Source organism: Macrobrachium rosenbergii, chromosome 13, assembly GCF_040412425.1.
Source record: "Macrobrachium rosenbergii isolate ZJJX-2024 chromosome 13, ASM4041242v1, whole genome shotgun sequence".
NCBI classification, from domain to species: Eukaryota; Metazoa; Arthropoda; class Malacostraca; order Decapoda; family Palaemonidae; genus Macrobrachium; species Macrobrachium rosenbergii.
In genome coordinates, this window is record NC_089753.1 from 22,772,415 (window position 1) to 22,796,710 (window position 24,296).

The following is a 24,296-nucleotide window of genomic DNA, read 5'->3' on the forward strand; positions in this document are numbered from 1 at the left end:
AAACTTTTTTGAGTGATTGTACAGTATACTCAACCTGTCAATAAATATAAATCTAGTCCATAACAGCTGTGAACCAATGCTGTCTTTCTGCAGTATTACTTAGCATAAGCTTTTTTTCCTCCAGCATTGCTACTGTTCCTTTTGGTACATCTGCTTGGGTCAGCTCCAGCAAATCGCCTTATGTTAACTCAGTTGGAATGGTATCAAATAAATCTTGTATTTCCCCAATTCCAATGCTCTGAAACCCTTCCTCAGCCACCTTCTTTGCCTTAGTCACAATTCCTTGATAGGTTTCCAAGTTTTCTCCAGCAGAATTTACTGCCTTAGGCTTTCAATTATAGCATCAGCAACTTTATCAGGTTTCCATATCATTACCTTTTCTTCTGTGGGATCATCTTCCACAGTCTAAAATACTCTCTCCAAAGAATACAGAGTGTAATGTGCCTTAAACATCCATTTGTCCAGTATCAGTAAGACCTTAAAAGGAAATCCCCTAATGGAGAGGTATTTTCTGACTTCCGGGAAAAAGCATCTATGATGTCTTACCTTTCTAGGAATAGTGCTCTGGTAATCCACACCTTCTTGATATGCATCCAGAAAACCAGCAGCTTGGATTGATCTTTTACCTCCATGGCTCAGGGGTTTGCAGCTTTATAAATCTGGGCTGCCTTGATCAAGAAGCTAATGGTTCATTGGCATAATATGGCAGCATCAGTCTATCTTTTCCTGCCTTAAAACCTGGTGCTCGGCTATCTTTTTGGCTGATAAATGTCCTCTGTGGCATTTTTTCCCAGAACAGTTTCATCGGTACTGAATACCTGCTCCAGAAATATTCTTGCCTCTATGTTTCTTCATGGTGTCCAGAAACTCCTGGGCAGCCTCTTGATCGGCAGAGCTGCTTCTCCCGTAATCTTGACAACACTTCTTTATCCAAACCTCCTCCTTAAATGATAAAACCAGCCTTTGCTGGCTTCAAAGTCTATAGTGCTATGTCCTTCACTTCCTACTTGCCTTATGGATTCATATAAGGGCATGACTTTTTCTCTCATCATAATCAAAAAGTAGCAGTGTTCACCCATCAAAGAAAGGGAAGGATTTTGCATGTGATGCAGTTTCCTTGCGCAGTCAACTTATTGACCCTGTAATAGTGGGAAACCTCACCATGTGTCTACAGTACTGTATGTATAAAATATAACAAATTTGTATTTTTCCTAAATATACAAACCAGAGCCTGAAAGATATGAGTATCTTTCAGCATTAGCTGGAAACCAACTGAAACTAGCAATTTAATCTTTACTGGAAGTCTCTTCACTTTCTTTTGCCTCATGGTAGCACTTTTAGCAGCACTAGGAGCTTTATGCTTTTGGGTCATGACTCAATTGAAGATTTTACAGCTTTACTGTCTTAAAGATAAGAGACGTGTTAAAAAAATTATCACTGAACATGACAAGCATGCTGTATTATTATTATTATTATTGTTATTATTCAGAAGATGAACCCTATTCATATGGAACAAGCGCACAGGGGCCAGTGGCTTGAAATTCAAACTTCCAAAGATTATGGAATTTTCCTGTCATAACGAGTAACAGGCCCAGGGGTCAGCTCAGTGTCTCTTGAAAGAGCTGGGACAAAGCTGCTGGTATAAGTACAGTATTTACAAAGTGAGTTTTAGTTTCCCCTACATTTCTAGCCCGAGATGCATTATCTGCAGCTTTTAACTTTGTTTACCCTTTTCCAACTACAGATGATGTCTGTGGTCTGTAAATGTGAATGTGACTTTTTTGAGCTTTATTCATTAAAATTAATGTGTGTATACAATACTTCTTAAATGGTAAAACCGACTATGTGTTTGTATCTTATCCACTTGTGCCCTACTAAACTTTACATTTCTGCCCTACGTGAGTCATATGTGAGTTTTTGAAGGTCAAGTCTACGATAATGTCATATGCCATTAAAAAATACACAATGTAATAGAGTAGTATCAATCATAATAACTTGTTCACTATTCCCAACTCTCTATTTCATGATTTACCAAGATTAGCAAGGCAGAATATCACTTCAACTTCACCAAGTTGAGAGAGATTCATGAGGAGGTTAGCAATCAATCATTCCATCCAGATAAAAAGCAGATTCCCCAACACCACTGCTCAACTTGGAAGCCAACATTTAAAATGAAATTCTTATGTTCCAATCACGATACAGCTGTATAACAAATTAAGTAAAATATAAACTTTATTGCACTCAATCCATGTATGAAAGATGCACTTAATGATTATCAATGAACATATGATGGCCCTGTTTTCTACTTTTCATTACATAGAGAAATATTATCTGGAATGTCTAGTTTTATGATAAATAAATAAAAAATAAATATGCCAGCCTCCACATACTGTTTCACGTGCTATCTTGGATTCAAGATACTCATAATGATTTACTGAAGAAATTCTTACTTTCTAGTGAGCTTAACTCAAAAGATGCATATACCCAACTTAATGTATTGGTTAAAAGCAAATTATTCTTAAAAAAAATAAAAATTAGGGATAACTGTTCCTTACTCTTTGATAAAATGGCAGACATTGTTCAAGCTTAGGTATCATTGTTAGCCATCACAAGGGAAATCTTCAGTATGTAACAAGCAAAATATTTTGCAATAACCAGACACAAGAACCAATTATAAACATATCAGTCATCAAAAGTAAACAATTTATTTGAGCATGTTATATGTAATTACTTTTAAGTCTAATCCTGAGACTATATATAATAAAAATGGGTATGAGTGTTTTTTTTTCAGCATAACTGAAATGGATCTAGCAATTTCAACCAAACTTGGTATACATATGACTTACTAACTGGAAAGGAATACTGGTTCTGCCCGTAGACTTAGTAACTTAGTGAACTCTACGGGTTTATCATACCTCATTTCTGTGTACATATGATTTACTATCTGGAAATGAATACTGTGGGAGGCGCGTTAAGACATCACTGACACAAAAGGGAGTGGGGGCGGGAAGAAGGTGACATAAAAATAACCGAAAACAACAGATATTAGTGTCTAATACATAGTTTTCAAGGTAACTGAGACGTATAGTGACGCTCCCGATGCCCTTTAAGTCCAAGTTCAGCCCCAGTAGGAATGGGGGTTGAGAAGGGGTGAAATGTAAAATTTCAAAAATGTTGGGCAATGTAACTGAAGCAACTACCTTAACAGGAAGAGAGAGAGAGAGAGAGAGAGAGAGAGAGACAGAGTTTATCGGTTGTCATAAAGATTTTTCCCAGGCAGCGCCAGGTTGGTCAGCTAGTATATGCATGAAAAAGGAATCCAAGGAAATGAAACTATCAAATCCATCCATCAAACATTAGTACTGTCACGGTGGATATCAGGCACGACATTATCGAGAGAAAAGGCTCTTACCGTAAAATGCTTACAAACAGTATTTTAAAAACAGTATTTATGAACTGTTATCAGATATGTCTGGCGATATGTTAACGTCAGGAGTTTTCACTATCATTATCACAGAATAAAATAAATATGCAAGTACTGTAATCACTACTAATAAGAAATCCCAAATGTGAGAAAGAAATTGCATAAAGTGAGTTATTGATGAGCAATCCCTGAGGAAATGAGAACAAAATTTCTCTTCATAAGGCAACATACCTCCAGTAACATCTATTCTTGTTACATTCACAATAAATGCATAATATGCCTTGTTGTTGTGATCAAATCGCTGTTCAACACTTGGAATGCAAACTCGCCATGCGCTCAAGTCGCGGAAACTTGACGTTAGCCCTTCCAACGCACTCCGGGATTGAGATATCCCGCCCCCTTCATCAGCCTGCTATAGAGAAAACCAGTTATATTGCACACCATATATATAAATATATTTATTTATATTGCATTCAAACACTGACAGTTGATTTTTCAATTATGAACTTTGATATGAGATAAAGTACTCCGAACAGATAAAATAATGATTCTTAGAGCCAAGCACGTCTTATCACATACAACACGTTAATGAAACAGGTAGCAGGTAAAAGGAAAAAGTAATCAATAGAAAAATAGGCACCTACTCAACAAGCACTGTACTAAAACTCAAATATACCATACCTGGACAAAATTATAATTCAACAATCATTATCAAAATCTATTCCTCACTAACCAGAAGCACAGAGATATCATCAGCCTCGTCGATATCATAAAGCGCATGGTCGTCCTCATCTCCAACTACAACAGAGGGCTTAAGGACATGCTTTCCAATAGTCTTGAGGCCACTACCAACCTTCTGGACCACTACTTTACCTTTGTTCTTCTTTCCCAAGACTTCTGCATCCCTAAAACAATGTGGATGCTCATTTACTAGCCTCTTCTACAATCTATTATAAGCCACCACCCCACAAGTTTAAATCAAATCTGCAGAGTCAGTGTATTCTCTGCTGGTTTTTGTAATGAAGTCATACACAAAGATGGCTTTAACACACCTACCATTTCATAAAATTATAAAACTAATACACTAAAATCTTACAACACACAAATAACATGTAACAGGTAAACATAGTACTAAGGAAAACAGCATCCTCAAGACCTCATAATATGTAGACTAAATTTCAAAACTATCAAAAGAAACCATGGAAGATCTACAAAAGGTCTAAAGCTTTGCATATTAATTTTCAGGTTTCATTAAATGTTCACACAAGATAAGATGAAACATCAAAGTTCTTCAAAATCCAATACAGTATTTCTTAATGAAATAAAAACTCACTTAAACGTCCCTCAATCTACCAACCGGTAACCAAAATACACCGTAGTGACCATCATGGCAGTAACTCGAATGGTTACAGCTAAGTGGGGAGTTACTCTGGTAATACAAATTAACAGCATAACATAGTTCCTCTGATGTCAAATGAACAAAACACAAGTGCTAATACAATTTTGCTGTGTCCAGAGGTAAAGAGGTAAATTGATCACAACAAATCTCCCAAGAAATTTGCATAAAAATAAAAATAAATGCTCTCATCTTTAAGTTAATGCACTGCAAAGCAGAAAGCCTTACATGACTGAAGGAAGAGGTATAACTGAATAATGGCCTCTGATACAAATCCACTTAAGTGACTTATAAACATCCATGAAAGATGTACTTTGTCAATCTCTGAGAACTGTATAGCTCTAGACCTATACGGCTCCCCTTAAGGATTATGTCTTTAAAAGCATCCAAAACAGCACATCTTTGCCAGTGAAGGTGAGGTATTTATTATTATTATTATTATATTTTTATTTCACAAATCTATGGCATCTGCACTTACTTTCCCTTATTTACTTTTCATCCCTTCCCTTTGGTCTCCTCTTATTTGGCTCTCAAACTTTGTAGTCTACAAACGTGACTCTGCAGTATGGGAAACAACTTTATAATAATATGATAATGATAATCATCCACACTCACTGGACTGATGTACAAGCAGTACAGAATTTACTTTGAGAACTGCCTCATAATACAAATTCCCTTTTCAGATTTGTAAATGGCTCTCATGAGAGTTCTGGATACAGGATTACCATCTCAATTTAGAGGTTACATCTTTGTTGAAGAAACTTGTCATTCAATCTTAAAATGTGACTTTAATTAAGAAAAAAATAGACTGACTACGCCCAGTAGTACCCTCCATCTATTCCCCATATCAGCCCTAATTCTGCTGTGCTCATATGGTCTGAAAAGAACGAGTGATGATGGGAAGCATTAAAAACCCCTTCAGAAAAATACCAAATTTTTAAAAGTAATTTGTATTTTTCCTAGGCTACCGTTCATGTGTAGTTGAACTGCTGAATGAACATAGTTATGAGGCTATCTGTATGTTGGCCCTAATGAGATGGCATGGGTTTCAGGGAAGTGCCACTTGATCTTTTGCATGAAGGTACTAAGTGGAGTGGTAGAGGCTGGATATATATTAAAAGGCTTTGGTCTGTATACCTAATATAAGTCCAAACTGCACATTCTTCACATGAGGAAGAATTGTGTACAGATTTTACCTTGACAACATGAAGAAAAAAATTTAAGTGGGTCTGCATGTAGGCAACATGAAACAACCACCCGGCTGCACCAGACCCTCACATCTATTTGCTCGCTTATTCTCCCAGAGAAAAAACACAGCACAGGGCCAGCAAAACAAAAGCAAAACAAAAACAAACAGGAAAAACAAATAAACAAGGGAATGTAACCTCGGCTAAATTTATCCAAGGAAGAGGGGAGGACAGCAGCACTTCATAAAACATGGTTGAAAGATCAAGTGGGAGTTTACATGCTCAGCACTTTCCCAGAACCCTTGCCATCTTATAATAGCAATTTTAGATCACAGAGATGTGCTGTGGTGCAACAAAGGTACAGTCATAACGTAAAGGGCCTTGGAAGGACTGAGAGGGGAGTGCCTACTGTCTACAATAAATAAGAAAATAGCTTGTGAAGAGGAGACAAGAGGCCTTACGCATAAGTATCCACCTCATCCACTACCAAGCTGTTAAAAGGAAGAGAAGAGAGTGTTCCCATGTCTCACCCTGTACAATTTGTCCAAATGCCACTATGGTCCCCACAAAAAAATGTAGAGGTGCATATGAGTTACATCCCCGAGGTACAACTTGGTAACGGAATACTAGCTTCTCCTACAAGAGGGTGGGCCGACTATGTAGCCCTTAACAGGGGCAGAGAAAACTTCTGGCGATGCAGAAATACAAGAAATTTGTGATTAGGGGAACAGTGGCATCAAGTTCAGGCACGCTCTAAACGAGTTGAAATGGCAGCAGCTGCATCCCCTGAAAATCCTATCCCTGGAAGTACGCTAGATGACTCCACTTGTGAAGGTATAAAGATTCCAATCTGCTGTGGAACCTGCAGAAGTGGGGTGGGCTACTACATGAGTTTCCTCGATTTGGATGAGGACTTGTGTCTATGAGCAGACAATGTGAGAGGGTCTGGGAACCAGTCTTGTTGAGGCCAGAGCTGGATGATGAGGATATTGTTGGTATTCATTGACTCCTGCAACTTTCCCAATTCCTGGCTGCCCCATTCACTCAAGAGTGATATGGTTCCTACTGCTCAAGGAATCTGAACCAGTTATATAAAATTCAAGGGAGAGTTAATGATAAATATATAAAAGTTGAAAAAAAAAAAAATTAACAAAAGCACAAAAGTAATCATAAACAGTTGTGGAGATCTGTCACTATAGTTAAGGCAAGGGCAGATAGTGCTCCAAGTAACACACCAGCTGTTTTCAGAACAAAAAGTCTCTTGGACTGGATGGTTTGACACTGTGGCCTCTGACTAGAAAGTGGAACTCATAACACACCCCATTCTTGGATGTTCTACAGCATAATTCCAAAGACACTAAAATTTATGTATCCATTTATCAGCAAACATTCAAAAACCAAAAACCCTTTCATGCAATTTTACTTGCAGAAAAAACTCTGACATTCAAACAGTATTAGGAACATGATCAACATACTTATGAAAGAATTACTGCAAAAATTACAATTAACCCCATTCCAAATAACCTGTTTGAAATAACATTTGAAAAATGAAATTTTCTGAAAAGAAAAAGTTCATATCACAAGACTGGGTTATTCTAGATAACTTTTCATACCGTTAGTCTAGCGCACTCAGCTGAAGAACTTTATGTCAAATCCTTAATTCTGAGCCAATTGTTTTGTAAAGCTAACGCAAACTACTTGTGTGTCTGGTTTAATTCTGTTTCTAAAGATGTTCACAAAACAATCCCATCAAGAAAACATGCTTCAATAACCAAAAACTTCCAAATTATTAAAATAGAAGATGATGCCTCCTTCAAGTATTTTAATAACTTAACTGCACACCTCAAATTCTTCAATGACTGTCTTTCCCATATTGTAAATATTTTTCTACACAATATCCAATTAATAAATGATATTTTCTAAAGATACAAAACAATCTCAAACTCAAGACCATGATAAGATATCCTTGACAACATGAGTACAGAAGTCTTCCTACAATATCTTTCAAGACCACACAACTTACCCTCATTAGATTTTATATGATGAATGATTCCACTGATAAAAGAAACTCATTATAACAGAAGCGCAACAAAACACAATTTGCCCAAACTAAAGGAATCACTAACAAGGGTATGAACTAAGCATTCACTGTAATAATATTAAAAATTCCTTCAACCATTATCAATACACCATCAGCTAGACAAGCAACTAATAATCTTCACAAACACAGTATGTTCATTATTTGTCTACAACACAAGAGCCTCACACATTTAACTAAGGCCAACCCATCTCTGGTCTTACTTCAGATTTCCTGCTGATACAGTGTTAGAAGCTAAATAATCAATCTATGTAAGTTTATCATTAACTCACATGCTTCAATTCCACAAATCCATTATCAAAAACAGGTAAATCAGTTAACATTCTTGGGAAGAGGATTTTAGTATAGGGAACCCACTCACCTCTCTACCATGGATTTCAATGTATGTCAGTCCTTTTACACTCAATTACTTCATCACTGAATGATATAAAATACTATGCTACTGTATTCCACATATTACTGTTACCTACAACCCTAAATACAAAGGCTTGTTCACGATATAAAAGTAACATTTTGACGACTGCATAATCACTCAGAATAAATGGAAACAATTGTAAACCCCAACCATTAAGCAGGGCTCAGCATTTATAAACATCAACTGATGGTGATGATGCATACATAATGGAATTAGGAATTACATACTAAACAAGGCTTGTGTGTGTTACAACATAATGAATGCTTACTTCCCCTCTCTAAGAGACGAAAAGCCCCAAAATTTTTTGGAAACTAAAGTCTGGCACTATAAGAATTATTACTTTCTGAACTAGTGTGTTGCATAACAAGATGATGATTCATGTGCTGCATAACAAGATGAAGATTCAAACTTTTAATAAAGTTGTTAGGTATAAAACATTTATATTATGAATGATACTGTTTTCTCATTCTTTCATGCATGTGCAATCTTTCTTTGTAAATCAAAGCAGCCTGTCAAGAGACTACGGAAACAGAAAAATATGTATGAACTGAAATCACTATAAAATTTACTGTACAGCACAAAATAAAACATATTAGCAAAACAATTACACTAGATGCAGTGCTAGCCAAAACAAATGTTGGACAACTTAGTCACAGTTTCCCCATAAGAAAAAGCACCATGCCATATATATGTCAAATGCAGTAAAGTTAGATGCATTGTGCGCCCCAAATTAACAAGGACATTTATCAAAGCTAGAGATGAGGCACTACTGATGGATAACTCAGTCTGACCCTCAAATACGGGGTTTCAAGGCAACTGTGTCCAAGTTAATTTGGCAGAGTGAGTGCAACATCTCCAACATCAATCAAAGCTTGCAACCAAACACGATAAAATTCTATTGCAGAGTGGTAATGAGCTACATAATACAGTATACCAGTCTTATGCTTGCAAATCATCAGGCACCTGTGTTTTGCTAATGCGACTCTTGAACGGGGAAAATGTGGCGGAGGAGCTGGAATCTGTTCTGCGGTGTCTGTTGGGGTAGTTAGTTTAGTATGAACATTTCTGTATAAGACATTCCTTTGTAATGAAATATAATTAAAAAAAGATGAGCATGAATGCACTCTATGGTACAACAGCTTGTTACAATAACTCTGGTAATATAAACAGTTATAGACAAGATACAGTCTCTGAATACAGTTTACTATCATGCAGTTACCAACATTCCTCAGCAGTGTACCCTAGAATATATTCACTTATTCAAGAAAAACACAAGGGAGAGAGAGAGAGAGAGAGAGAGAGAGAGAGAGAGAGAGAGAGAGAGAGAGAGAGAGAGAGAGAGAGAGAGAGAGAGAGAGAGAGAGAGACACTTCATTATAAACACTATGCTAAGTTCTACATGTTGAGTTGTAAAGTCTGAGTAAGGTAATTAAACTTAAAGGGTTTCATTCTTTTTCTTCCTTTCAAAGGTGACATTTCACAGGGACTTTGCTGCAGCAAATTCACAAGGTTTTCCATGTGTCTGTCTAACATATTCTGAAAAACTGTTTTAAACAGACTTTATGGAAAAATTATAATACACAAGTGCAACTTAGATACACATTTATACACTGCCTATGTTTATCATTTTTATAATCATAAAAAAACCTACCGAAAATTTCATAAAGTAAACAGACTCTTCCAACATTTAGACTATTCATACTACAGTATGTGGGTAATTACTTGTTTTAAATGAAAATTTGATAAGAGCAATCATAATCTTCATCATAATCGAGGGTACCTAAACAATACTTATTCAGCCCTTATTCTTGTCGTCACAATCAAGGGAATGATTAGAACAGCTGACACCAAAAACCTGTGAACTCTACGAAGTCATCCCCTGAAATACAATGATCTCCCTAAAATTTTCTTCCTTACCATTTCTGATGTGTATTCTTGTTGCTGTACACATATTAACATCATAAAAAAAAGCAGAATAAGGATACAGCCTTACCTACTTTTTGTATTCCTATACAAGAAATTATCTGGTACAAAATAAAACATGAAAACTGCCATTCTCTAACAACAGTACATTTACAAATTGTTTAACTCATTTCACGACTGCTCACAGCATCAAACACTTGGTGTTTCTATCCCTTAAACACTGGAAAAGCATTGCTTTAAAAGAGTTCTCACAAAAAAAATCCCAAGTCCCAAATGAAATAGTAGAGCACTGTACTATATCTTAGGCGAGAGATACACATGGAGGAAAGGCAGTTCAGGGAAAACACGTTTACCCCTCTCATCATGGCTTTGCCAAAGTGATGAGAAAAAGGATGAATGTTTCCTTGTGTGTAAAATGACACAAGTTTTCCTCATTAACAGATAAAATGAGGGAAAGCTACATTCCTATTACAAGAAGAGAAACCACCATGAATAAACTGAAAGTGACCTCTATCCCACCATTAAAACGATGAAATTTCAAACATTTCAGAACAGTAATTTCCAAGATATTTCCATAAATTCATACGAGTCAAACAAATTGCGAAAGTATGCTTTTGAAGAGTAATGACAAAGGAGATAGGCAACATCACATAATTATACTAAAAAGTCTGAACAGACATGTCTATTCACCCGGAGAAGCGGAATAAATTTATGCTTGCTCCTCTCTCTGGTACTTTTAATAGCATCTGGAATGAACTGTTCTCTATGTCATATCAATGATACAGGGTATTCAAAGTCAGTCCATTGGGATGACAATATAACAGAAAAACTTGGCCTACCTAACATTACTCTGATTATACACAGGGCAAAATGAAAAAACTTATAACAATCAAAAGTGTCACTGGATAAAATATTTTCAATTACGAAACTGAAAGGTAGTACAAACTCTAACCTGGTGACAAGAACACCTACCTGGGAAAGGACACATGAAACTGGCTACATAAAAATCCTTATATTGAGAAAAGCAGCTTCTTCCAAAATAGGCAAGATCTGAGAGACACTGTAGCCTTCGGGTACAACTCAGAAATGTCGAGTTACTAGATTTATGGGCCTTGTACAGCAGTATTAAGCCATAACAAATTAACTAACAAGTGATGCCTAAAATCTGAAGGGTCATCTTAATATGAACTTCTAAAGTCAGCGGCCATTCGCTAATCTTAATTAGCATAAAATTTCTTAAGGTAGGGGCCAAACTGGATAACCCTACCCAAACCTGTCAATACAATTCTCCTTAACTAAATACAAACATACATTTTAAAAAAATGAATTTGGGCCTGAGAACTTAACACTATTTCTACAGGCTAACAAATATCTATTGATTTCTAAATATTAGTGGATTTCAACTTGATTTCCATTAGCAGTGGACACACTAGCATTTTCTCTAAAACAAGCCAAGTCACTTGCTTTACTCATTTTCTCTATTAATGGTCTTAGGTCACACACTGATGGAAAAAGTAGGAGTTATTACAGCAGATGATGCTCTCAGATCCAATTTTTGCTTTATTTCCAATTTAATGTCATACGACCTAAAGTTACAAGATCTACGTACATTAACTTTTAACTGGAATTCATTTGTATTCCTACTTAATATACTTAAAATTACAATTCCATAAAATTTTCAGTTTCCACCTAACACCTTGTTCGTGACGACAAGAACAAAACTAAATTTAATAATCTTCTTCCTCGCTGCAAGATGGAAAAAAATTAATGAACAAAGCAAAAGTAACATTACATGGGCAGAAACCCCATACAAGTTCTAGGAATGAAACTAATTTACGGACAGATATCTAAGTATAAGCAGGGTGAATCAGTGAAGCTGATGTACCTATCATGGCAATGTTGTGTCTTTAAGTGAAATTTATAAAAATAACCCTTCTAACTAGTCACACAATAAGAAGACTTCTTCAAACCCAGCAGCTTTCTAAATTGCCTTTCCTTAACCCTTTAAACAATAAATATCTTAAAAATAATTCTTATTTCTTTCGTGCTCTTTCTATATGGGGCTTTAAACCTATAACTAGGAATGAAGTCTACTGCATTAATAGTAACTGTTTAGAAACAAAATTGACATTTCCTTCAGCTACCTAAATAAAAATTCTTCTGAAAGCAGACATAAAACTTTTTCAGTGTATTTACAAATCCTTATCTAAGCCTATGTGAAAGCAGTATACTTAAAAATCTACATGAATAACAACAGTACCCTCCACACCGGTGGAAGTGAAGAGGCATTGCAAAAAATGTGATGGAGATAGATATACCTTACTCTAATTTAGAAGTAAAATCAATAACACAATCATTGCAATACCAGATCGGTATTATATCACAAAATGATAAAGAAGGGAAATTCAATCTACTTTATATGCATGGAACCCCAAGAGCCATGAAAAAATCTTCTGATAAACAAAATCCTCATTGAGACTTCTTTGTGATTTTGCTCAAGAATGCTACGCCTTGAAAACAATCCAAGTTACAATTAAGGGTACTGGATGCTCCTTGACAGCTCTTCATCTGCAAGATGACATTGCAACATTCACTTTGAAATTCTGAAGTGTTGTTTAAACAGATTAAAAATATAAAGTCACTTTTACTTGACATCCAAATTTTATGCAATGCCAGCTTACAAGATTTCAAAGTTATTTTTTACTTGCAGCAGAGTTCACAACCCTAAAAAATTCTATATTTACTTAAACATAAAGATGTAATTCATATAAGAAATAACTAGAATATTTATCTAATATTCATTATCATCCCTAAATAATTAGCACATCTATGGTCACTAGAGCTTTCTTATAAAAATATTAAACTGTATTTTTCACTCATATAAAATAGGACAAGCACCATTCATGAACAGAACCTACTTTGGTTATTACAATAAATTTACAATTTTCTTTAGACATTTTTATATGCTTATTGGTTTAATTTTTTCCACTGAAACATATATGTCAGTTTAAAAACTTGGGCCCGAGTTGCTCAATACAAATAGAATTTTCAAATGAGAGGTAAACTGTAGAGCAGATACAAATTTCTGATTTTTTTCATGGCTCTTAGAGTTCTAATTGCAAAATACAAAGGGAGACGATACCGGTCAGGTTCTTAGAACTGTTGGAAGTCACAAAGAACAAGAAATTTATTTTGGGATCAAGGGATTGTGTCGTCGAGGTGTAAAATAATAATAATAAAAAAAAGTAGTGTACCTGCTTTTCCCTGGTGAGCTGTCAAATGAAGAGAAATAATTTTAATAAACTACAGTACATGTTTGAGAGTATCTCCAGATACTTATGAGTTAATTTTCTTCCGCCGTTCTGTACGGTCACTTGTGTTACAAGGCAGCAATATGAAGTTTCAAAGATCCATGAAACTTCATCTTATATTAAGGATTTACAGCCAATCATAAAATCTGTACTGTAGTTTTGAGAAAAACAAATAAATTGACTTCTACTGCATAACATCTCTTACCTTTGCTATATTTACCATCATCTACTCAGACTGTGATAAAGTAAACACTTTACATCTAAAGTAAGCAGTGGATCATTGAAGAGAACGATCATCAACTAATATTATAACAAATAAACATTATAGTAAAATATATATGAAAAAGTGAAAACAAATAACTAAAGTATTCAAAATATAATCATGAATTTTGCAAGAACGAATGAGGTAACATTCCACAGAACAGCCTAATTAATGAAAAAATCTTTTCTAACATACAAAACCATTAAGCAGCATCAATATAATTTATCCTACTGTCTTTTTAGCTTAATCATGTTCAACCAATTCAAAAAGACAAATGAGGGAAATCTTTAAAAAGCTAAAAAGAGGGTAACTGGGGAGAGTAACCAATGTTCTGAAGACTTTCAATGTCTGCCATCCATCAAACATAATAAATACAAGTTTTTTAATCAATAACGGAGTGTCTATCAGAATTAAAGACACACTTAAGTATATCAGGACATCTAAAATCCACAAGTTAGGAATCATAATACAGTACTGTATATTCTATGAATCATAGTCAACATAGCTTCAAATTGTGAGACAATTAGACCATAGTTTACCAAAAAACCCAAATGTTTGGTAAAATTCAACCCCCTATGTCAACGAGCAAAAGTACATAACCGCTAACAAGGGTACATGAAAAGACCATTCACCAGTAACATGTCATTAAGGTGTATGTCAGGCTACAAGAGGAAATAGCTTGATTACTGTGTACAACATTACTTTTTAATATGGCATGGTTTCTCTATATAAGGCATTGAAAATCCACTATTAAATCATGGTTCTCCACTTAAAATGGCCTGAAAATATGACCTAAGAAACAAGCAAACAGCAAGGTTACACAAAGAAAAAGTCAGCTTCGCTTCACATTCCTTCGTGACTTAAAACTATTTAATTCCAGGATCCACAGAAAAGATATTATATTTATTTTACGAAAAACCTGATGTTATACGCCATGTAATACCTTTATCTAGGTATTACCCAACGTTGAAAAAACAGAAGAGAGAAAATGAGGGGTTTTCTCACTCCAGGAAATGACAGGCACACCTCCTCATGAAAGGAAGAGTAGTCAAGGGAAATGTTGGAAGCCTTAGATCTCTCTCCTCACTTGTCTTTGCAGCTAAGATCACCCACTATACAGCATAAATGTCTTAACTTTACAGCCCAACTGAGACAGATAAAATTTCCATTGATACACTAGAAGCTTGCTGCAATATACTATACAGTAATATATTATTGAGTATACGATTCATTTGCTGTACTTTGGTTTTTCCTTGATTTATGCTTCTGATATTTAATCTTATTCTCATTTAATTGTCCTCTCACATTACACTAGCATTCAATTTGCCATCTACCTACGTTTGTGATTATCTTGAAACTCTATTAACTTGTTCATATTTTGCTTCTTAAATCAAATCCATATAGGTATACATATATACATTGTTTGTGTGTGTGTGTGTGTGTGATGAGAGAGAGAGTGTGTGTAGAGAGAGAGAGAGAGAGAGAGAGAGAGAGAGAGAGAGAGAGAGAGAGAGAGAGAGAGAGAGAATACCACTAAATTCACAAATTCTTCCAAGATATAAAAACCACTCTTGCCCGTTGAACTTTTCATGCCAACATGCTAACATAAACAGACTACCAAATAAATTATTAACCAACACCAGTCACCGAAGTTCTAAGGATGAAGCCTACGTTTTTATGAGCCTAGTATCTTTTGGAAGATCTCACTACACAGCCACTTGGTCAATACTGCAGCCTAACATCAAAACAACAGCCCTTGCAATATGGTAAGCAGTTTCTAAATCAATTCTCTGGACACAACTGACTTCTCTAAATGGCCATTTCTACAATACTTCTTCACATATCTGAAGTCATTTTCACAACAAATCTTAAGTTTGAGCAAATTAAGAAACAAGGTATGCATGGAGTGAAAAAGGTAAAATAATATTAGTAAGCAGATGGTGCACTGGTCAGTGCTACCACCATAGCACCTCGAATTTTATGACTGATATTTCATTATTTCAAAAACAGACTGAAAATTCCATTAGTCCATAACATGTGCTGTCTGCAATATGCTTCAAAAATTCAGACACTTCACTTAGGACAGTGACTCTAGCATGCATGGGATAGGGAGGTAAATAAAATCAACATCTTATCTTTTAGGGAAAAACTAAATTTTTTCTAATTTTTATCAATTTTTAAGATATATATTTCACAGGTAGTGCACTCAGCACAAAAAAAAAATTTATTTTAATAACGCCAATGAACACAAAACCCATTAACCCTTAAGGGACAGCATAATTTATCAATGTGCAGCACCCCAGACCGGGGAAACTTTGAGGTCGGTAAAATAGAAATTAAAAATTCACATCAATGGAAAGAGAATGGCACGTACATTTACACTGTATAATTAAAAAATTCTAAAAAATTTTCCCTACCTTCCACGAGAAGTTGAAAATGACTATTTACAACACCTTGTGGGGCCTCATTTATAAGACAATTGTAAATTTTACCAACTTATATATGTTTTTTCTAATAAATAAATTTATTGTATTTTGTAAAATTATTATTACTGCTCACACAATATCAAAACAGATAAGAACTAAAAGCAGTAACAATTTTTTTGCTTATTTGTTCAAAAATATTCACGTACATTTACGAGAAGGAAGATTCAGTAACTTTTTTTTTTACTTTTACATGCTTTTTCTAATATTTCTTTGCAATTTTCTTTGTAAAATTACATTTACAACCGACATACTATCGTAAAAGACAAAAACAAAAAACAACAGCAACCCCTTCGTATATTTACAAGCAAATTTACAAAAGGACTCATGAGAGAGAGAGAGATGCAGTACTTTCCACCTTGAAGTCACAAGCATTACTGATACTGGCCTAACTCTCACGTCTGTATAAAAGTTGCCATTAGTGAATTTATAGCATATAGAAGTATCGGCACCTCTGTTTCGAATCATTAATACCATAACAGTGATGCGTAATTCTGTTTCACACTGAGAGTCAATCTGTCCACCTCCCCAAACCTGTTTTACTTCACACTGAGGCTCAATCGGTCCCTTAAGGGTTAATGTTTCTGTTCTTCAAATGGTAAATGCCAATAAACACAGCATACCTCACTTTTTTGGAAAAATAATATTACAGAATGCAATTCTCTCAAAAAAAAATAAAATTTAAACTAACAAAAGCTCATAGAACTATTCATGTTTATTAGAGCACCTTAATAAAACCATGGACTATTTATCTATCATAACCTACTGAAGAGTTTCAGTTGATCTGAAAAAAAAAAAAGATAAGTTGGAAGGTTCAATCTGACACTCTTTCATGGTAAGTCTGCTAAATATGAACAGTAACCAAGTTAGCGCAAAAAACATAAGAGAGCAAAGGAAAAATAAACTCATAAATAACAATGAGCTGCAAGATACTTACAATCAGCTGTGGGACAGACTCTAGGATATCTTTTTCAACAAAAATTGTTAGTCACTTTGTGTAAGAAGACCAGTCATTCAAATTTTGAAATAAGAGTTAACATGGTAAGCAGTCTAATGAAAAAGAAAGTTATGTAGCCACAATGAACATTTACTATACCACTAAATACTGAAATGTACTAATATTTGGCATAAAAAGATAGCTGTGAGAAATTGTCTTCAACAACGAGTCAAAAACAATTTCTAATCTACAAAACAATTCACGAGTAAAATTTCTGCCAGGTAAACACTGCTCTTCACAATGCAATTAAGATTTCTAAAGCAACCTGATAAGTTTGCCTGAAATGTACTATAGTGGAAAACCAGTTAGCATAAACATTCAAAACACATACTAAACATGAACCAAAAATAAGGAAACAACAACTGAAAAGGTACTTACTTTGTAGTGTTTTTCTGATATGACTGAGAACTTCTAGTACCACATACATGAGCAAAATACTGAAAATGGTAAATGACATTAGTATGTTTGAAGAATAAACTTCAAAGATTACAAGAATCAAAAATGTCAAAGAAATATATGAGAAAAAATGAATAAATCTACAAAGAGAACAATTAAATCTAGGGTATAATTTTAGATACTAAAACAAATTCCTATTACATCGTAAATCTTACAAGCTTCATGCAAATACTTTCTATAATGTTTACAGAAACTTTCAAATAATGATACTATTATGACAAATCCAACGAACATTTCAGTTAAATGTGAAAGTATATTCAAGAACAGTTCCCAACAAATCAACTCTTGTCTGCTTTGGTTTTTGCTTTCATTTAAAATTAGCAACTTTGAGCCAGTCTTATGGGACTGGTCTGATCAAACTAAAGTATTTGGTTAACAAATTTAAATTATAAACAAATATTACCAGCAAAGCAAAGCAAATTATACATGAGAAATAATGACTAAAGACATTGAAAAAATTGAAAAAATGCATGCCTTTAGAAAATGTAACAAAGAACCAGTAAAAAACACAAGAGAAAGAATGCTTGATAAAATTAACACCAGATTACATTGCCAGTTTTCATATATAGACGAAATTAATATTCACTCTTGATACTCACTGAATGACTATGCATAAAAAGTGGAAGATACTCTCTTTCCAAAAGGTTATATGCATGCTCGTAAGCCTGAAACAATGGACGCGTTGTTCGTAGCTTCACAATGTCCTTGACTTCACTGTGAACAACTGCAAAGAACCAAAAAATTTGATAGAATATATTTTAGGGATCAAACCTCATTACTTCATTTCAAAGAATTACAGCAAAATTTTTAAAGCAATTCTGTATTTTTTGTAGATATACAAATCAAAGCCTTTTTTGTAGGAGCATTTCTCAATGTAGGTTTGGATATGGTCGTTAAAGCTTGGTAACAAAGTAGCCACTGGTAGAGAGCTGGTTAATGGAAGCGTTCCTACTCATCTACCATAAGCCAGCACTTTCTCCTTCATCATCAGGGACTATGTAGGGTAGTAAGGGTGGGACGATAAAAAGGTCCTGGTTTGTATACCGTGAAAAATACAAATTACTTTAAAAATTTGTGATTTGTGTTTAGAGGAATACATACCACTGCCTTTCAAGTAGGACACTTACTCCTCAGATGGGAGGATAGGCCCAATAACTGGCACACATGCTTAATCTTCACCAGCAAAAGTTACATTCCAGTCATGAGAATAAGCAAGGGACCAGTGACTCCTGTCAACTCCTTTTCAACACGTTAAAAGAAGAAGAAGAAGAAGAAGAAGATAAGGAATCAAGGTTGACAGAGCCCCAAGGCAGTGGAGCGAGATGTGCCTGGACTCACACTCTAGGAAAATTCAGGGGCCCCTGAGCTACCCAAATGGATGAGCAGCACAAGTTAGATGGCAGCTAAAATTCAAGTCAATTATAAAATAATAGGTTCATGATAACTTTAGCTAACCTCCAAATCCCTTGTTAAAGGGGAAAGTGGACAGGGGTTCATCTTATGAGCTGAAGCTCTGAGACAGAATGCTAGGTGGTGAAGCTCACCTGCATCATGATCTGTTCCAGCAAGAACTCAGCCTAACTACCACATCACAAAGGAAGGAAACAAAGAGGGGTGCATAAAAAGCCAGTCACTCATCTATTCAACCTCCAGCCTTATGCCCTCCGAGTACCTTAGGTAAGATACTTTTCTGCCCAAAAAGAGCATGGATGACTACAAACCTTGTTGGGCAGCCACCACCCACCACTGGTCCTATGGAGAAGGCATCCTAAATCTTGTGGGCAACATCCCGGAGGTACACTGAGTAGTAGGTAGTTTAATGGCATAAATACCTGCCTTCATCAACTAAGCAACAGAAAAGATACTCCAAAGGCTCAGGAAGACCCATATGCCTGCTTAATTGCCTCATGAAGCCACAATGAAGGGGTGTTCTTGGACACCACTTTCTTGTGCCTGCCAGTAATTATGAAAAGGTACTTACAATGTGGCATAAGAAATCAGGCCCTTTATTGATAGATACACAAAGCTAGCACTGGATAAAAAAGCATCTCATCCAGATCAATACCAACAAAGTCTCAGACAGAGGGAACCACGAAGCTACTAAATGACTTATTAGAAACTGATGGGTTCTGATTTTTTACCACTAACTCTGGGATGAATGAGAGCAAGAGAGATTCCAAACCTTCAAGTGTCAGATAAGATAAAAACAAGATACTACCCCAGGTGGCAAGATTGTTCACAGCTCCTCCTCAGCATGGAAAATACCACTGAGGAGGTGAGATCCAAGTCCTTTAACTGGAAGATGTGGCTCTAGGCATAGTGACAGCCTTTCATCATAGGGATGAGAGGCACCTGTCTCAATAAAGGTGGACAAGGAGGTCAACAAACTGCTTAAGAGAAGCTCCAACCAGCGAGAGAGAGCGCCTATCTATGACACTCCAATCACATGACCTCTGGAGCCAGTCCAACATCACCCATGCAGTCCTATGAGAATGGCTCTCAATTGCAGGACCTGATGGATAACCTCCAACTGTGAAGACTATGGGTCTGGACAGACTGGTAGCACATCACTATATATGGCCAACAAAGAACAGAGTCACAGGAAATCTATTTGGATGCCTCAACCAGAAGAGCTAGCAGGTTTGGACACTACTCAGCATGGGGCCATGCCACAAGGGTTATTCTGAGACATGGAGTGATAAACACTCAGCAGATCATTTGGCAAATCAAGCTGAAAGATGTACAGCTGAGGGGTCTGGAATGGGAGTAGAACAATGAGCTTCCTTTTTAGCTGTTTAGTGATCAGGTCAATCACCAGTATTTGCCAAAGCTAAAATAAAAAGTCTTTCTGGCATACAAGGCTACAGGGTCCACTCTGCCTAAACATTCCTCCTGCTCATAGTATGCCTGGCTGACAGCTCAATGGCATGGCAAACTGCCTACTTGTGCTTCTATATCACCTACTGCCAGGGGTGAAGGGAGACCATCTCCTCCTGCTTGCTAACATAAGCCAAAATGGAGTGGCCTATCTCATGGTCTCAGAATGCTTGCAGGACTAGCAACACTGGACACATATCCAAGACATTGATGTGCACATAAGACCAGTCTTCCACACATCTGAAAAGATAAGATCCCTAAGGTGCACATCTTAGCCCTCCTTTGAAGTGTCTGAAAACAGACATATCCCTAGGGGTGGAGAACTCAACATAATTCCCACTCCCTTGGGAGGTTCCTGTCATCCAACTACAAGTCAAGGTCCTCCTTACTTCCTGGCTTAAAGGATTGGGGTGAGAGGAAGCGTCACTGGATGCCAGCCAACACTGCTTCAAATGCCACTAATACAACACACTGATGGAGGAGCTTATGAGAAAAGGGATGTTCCATGAATGAAAGGAGTCTGAGGACAACTTCTACCTCATTAAGCCGGTTGCTTTTGCTATGAAAAAACTGCACTGTCACCTCCCTGTTGCTGTATTTATCAGCATTCCCTACTGCTTTGACTGCTGATTGGGCATGATATGTAACTTCTCCCACATCAAAACAAAATGTGAAGAGAATACTTGTTTTGGAGAAACTGAGCCTCCAAGGACCCCAAAACCAGCCAGTCGTTAAGCTGACCCTGATTATCCTGTGTGAGTGGCCCTGATGACATCAAGGTGAACATTTTAGTGAACAATTTGAGGGACTGATCCCAGTCCAAAGCAAAGACCTGGTAAACAGCCCCTTAACAGACAATGTGGTGGTACTTCCAGGAGGACGGATGAGTAAATGATAATAAACATCCTTCACAGAACGCACTGTTTCTATGTTGAACATAGTCTCAAGAACATACTCATTCATTTAAGCAAAGCCCTCACATCTGCTGAAAAGGCCAGAGCTTTGGGTGATCCTGAAGGTTAGTCCGGACTGGATTGGAGTCCATGAGAGGAGGGGTTGCAGTTCTTGAAAGGTAGCCTGTAACCATCTCGAAAAACACAAGACTCCCTAGGGTTAGCCCTCAAGTCTAAAAAAAGAAATGGAGGACATTGGGTAACTAGCACACTAAGAAAATTTAGTGTCAACCCTTCCTATGGCAAATGTCTAACAAGATGGTAAGCAAACAGTGGTGTCAACCTCAGGGGAAGGGTTGTAGAGAATGCATTCACTAAAGGTCTGACACAGCTTATTTTGAAGGACCTTTCAAGGCTTCTCTCTATGACAGAAAGAAGGAGACAGGAGGAAGAGGACTAGCTACAGAATAAGGATGAGGATGATGCAAGCCTGTATTCTTCATGTTACTCCTACCTAGTCTTATTCTCTCCTTCTAGGGCAGAAGACAAGGTAGAAGGAAGCAGAAGGTTAATAGGAGCACAACTCACATTCAATACTTCATGCAACACCACCACAACAGGAGACTCACCAGTGTTGAGCTCTTCAGTGGGAACAGCAGGTATGGCTGAAGCAGAGGAGGCCTTAGCCAAGTCTAAGAAGTCTAAGGACACAGCAAAGGATGGTCACCTGAAATGTTGCATTTTTAAGGTACTCCAAGTCTAACATTCCTGGAGCAGCCAAAAGAGCAGGGCTTAAGTGATGACAGACCATGAACACCTGTTGACATCTCACCTAGTGAGCTCAGCACATGTGCACAGGCCATCACTCTTGGAGAGATCATGTTGGCCCAATATCTCCATAAGTGCACCACTCTTGTGCAGAACCTGAGGAAAAATATACAAAGAGCAGAGAGAAAAGGAGTGCATTTTCAGTAGGAAGACACTGAAAAAGTTTGGCACTGTTAACAGTCAGGGATTCTCTACCCCCACACAACACCAGCAAATGTCTTTTGGCCTTAATGCAAGTCTCCCACATAGAGAAAGAGCAAAACTGGTAGGGATCAGTAGTCCAAGAGGATGTCAAGTGGCCACACACCTGCTTGCATCCTACATTCTTCATTGCTCACAAACACCTGTCACTGGGGCAACATCCATTATCAAAAACGTGCTGGCTTGCAGAAGATCAATGGAGGACTCATCCCACCAATTGACCACCTTGTTAGCATATTTCAACAATCATTTACAGGTTGTGGCAAGGACTGTTCCTTCATAAAAGACAATAGTTTATGATTTCCCAGGATCAAGACAAATCTAATTTTATCATTTCATCAGAAATATATTAAATAGACTAAACTACAAATATACAGGAAATTTTAAAGTCACACAAAAAGCTAATGAAATATATGGTGTCAAAATATTTATTAATAAACTTACTTTCTCTAATATGAGAAATAACATGGAGAGGAAAGTTAATTCGGTCAACTGAGGAGCTAACCATGTAAGTGTGGTAGAGCTCCAAAGCCTCATGGTGAAGTTGCTCCAGCTGTTCTGTTGTCAGATCTGGATCTAAGATGTGATGATTGAAATCCTCTGGAAGTGTTCATTAAAGAAAATCAAAATAAGTCAGAGGAATTATCACTATTCAAAATCAAGATATCATTATAACAAACATAAACCTTTTCCCTGATAGAAGAAAAAGAGTTGAAAAAAAAGTTTGTCAATTCAATTGAAAACTTACCAACGGCAAGGCAAAACTGCAAAATATTAATAGCCCCTTCCTCCTTCAAGAAGGTGTGAAAGAGATACAAAAGAGACTGGTCCTTTAAGACAGATGACAAATTACTTCTCAAAACCTGCAAAAAAATAAAATTATTTAAATAAAAAGTCTCAAGTGACTGAAAGCATTTCTATAACAAGATTAACTTTTGAGAGCATAAATCTCATATAAGCCTGCATTGTTCCATTTTACTTGTCATTCTTTCTCTTATGTGTTTTTCCATCTGGCTTCTCAACCTCTTTGCCCTTGCCTTGTACCAATAACAACCCTTCTATGACTGGAAATGTGCGAGTATGTGATCTGATTAAACTTGCTTTACATTAATAACAACTAACTGGTGATATACATCTTATTACTCAATAACAATCAACAAGGTTAAAATCACTAAACAAAACGACGATAACAATATAAACAGCATTTTTCACTACCCAACAGATAAAAATATAAAACCTGGCAGTGTAGGTCTTATCATCCAATAATGATCAGCAAGGTATGAACAGTATGTAAAATGATGACAATAAAATATGGAAAATTTTCAATACCCCACGAGAAAATAAATAAGAATACTGAACATTGCAACTATCAAGTTTCCATGACAAATTCTACTTGAACATTGTCTATAGACACCATACAGCCGTTACAAGGTTATACGGTAACTACTCAAAGAGCACTGATCCCTTCCAAGTACAGAGGTTCTGTTTACAGATAATGAAAAGAAGTGAAGTGAATGGGGCAGACTTGCAAGATTAGAGTACCCA

General features: G+C 36.4%; 1 protein-coding gene across 7 annotated transcripts in view; it reads right to left on the minus strand.

Moving 5' to 3' along the window:
* The window catches only part of LOC136845011 (sorting nexin-14-like), a 42,907-nt gene that overhangs the window by 12,172 nt on the left and 6,439 nt on the right, over positions 1-24,296 (minus strand). Inside the window, exons 7-13 of one of the 7 annotated variants that reach the window (XM_067114682.1) lie at positions 23,500-23,614; positions 23,196-23,351; positions 18,552-18,676; positions 17,875-17,933; positions 13,698-13,715; positions 9,484-9,553; positions 3,656-3,833 (exon numbers count right to left, since the gene is read on the minus strand). In XM_067114682.1, coding sequence (XP_066970783.1) covers positions 3,656-3,833; positions 9,484-9,553; positions 13,698-13,715; positions 17,875-17,933; positions 18,552-18,676; positions 23,196-23,351; positions 23,500-23,614 — 721 coding nt within the window. Of the gene's footprint in view, positions 1-3,655; positions 3,837-4,157; positions 4,330-9,483; positions 9,554-13,697; positions 13,716-17,265; positions 17,284-17,874; positions 17,934-18,551; positions 18,677-23,195; positions 23,352-23,499; positions 23,615-24,296 lie in introns of all 7 variants that reach the window. The other 6 variants (XM_067114680.1, XM_067114681.1, XM_067114678.1 and 3 more) reach the window with 6 other exon arrangements.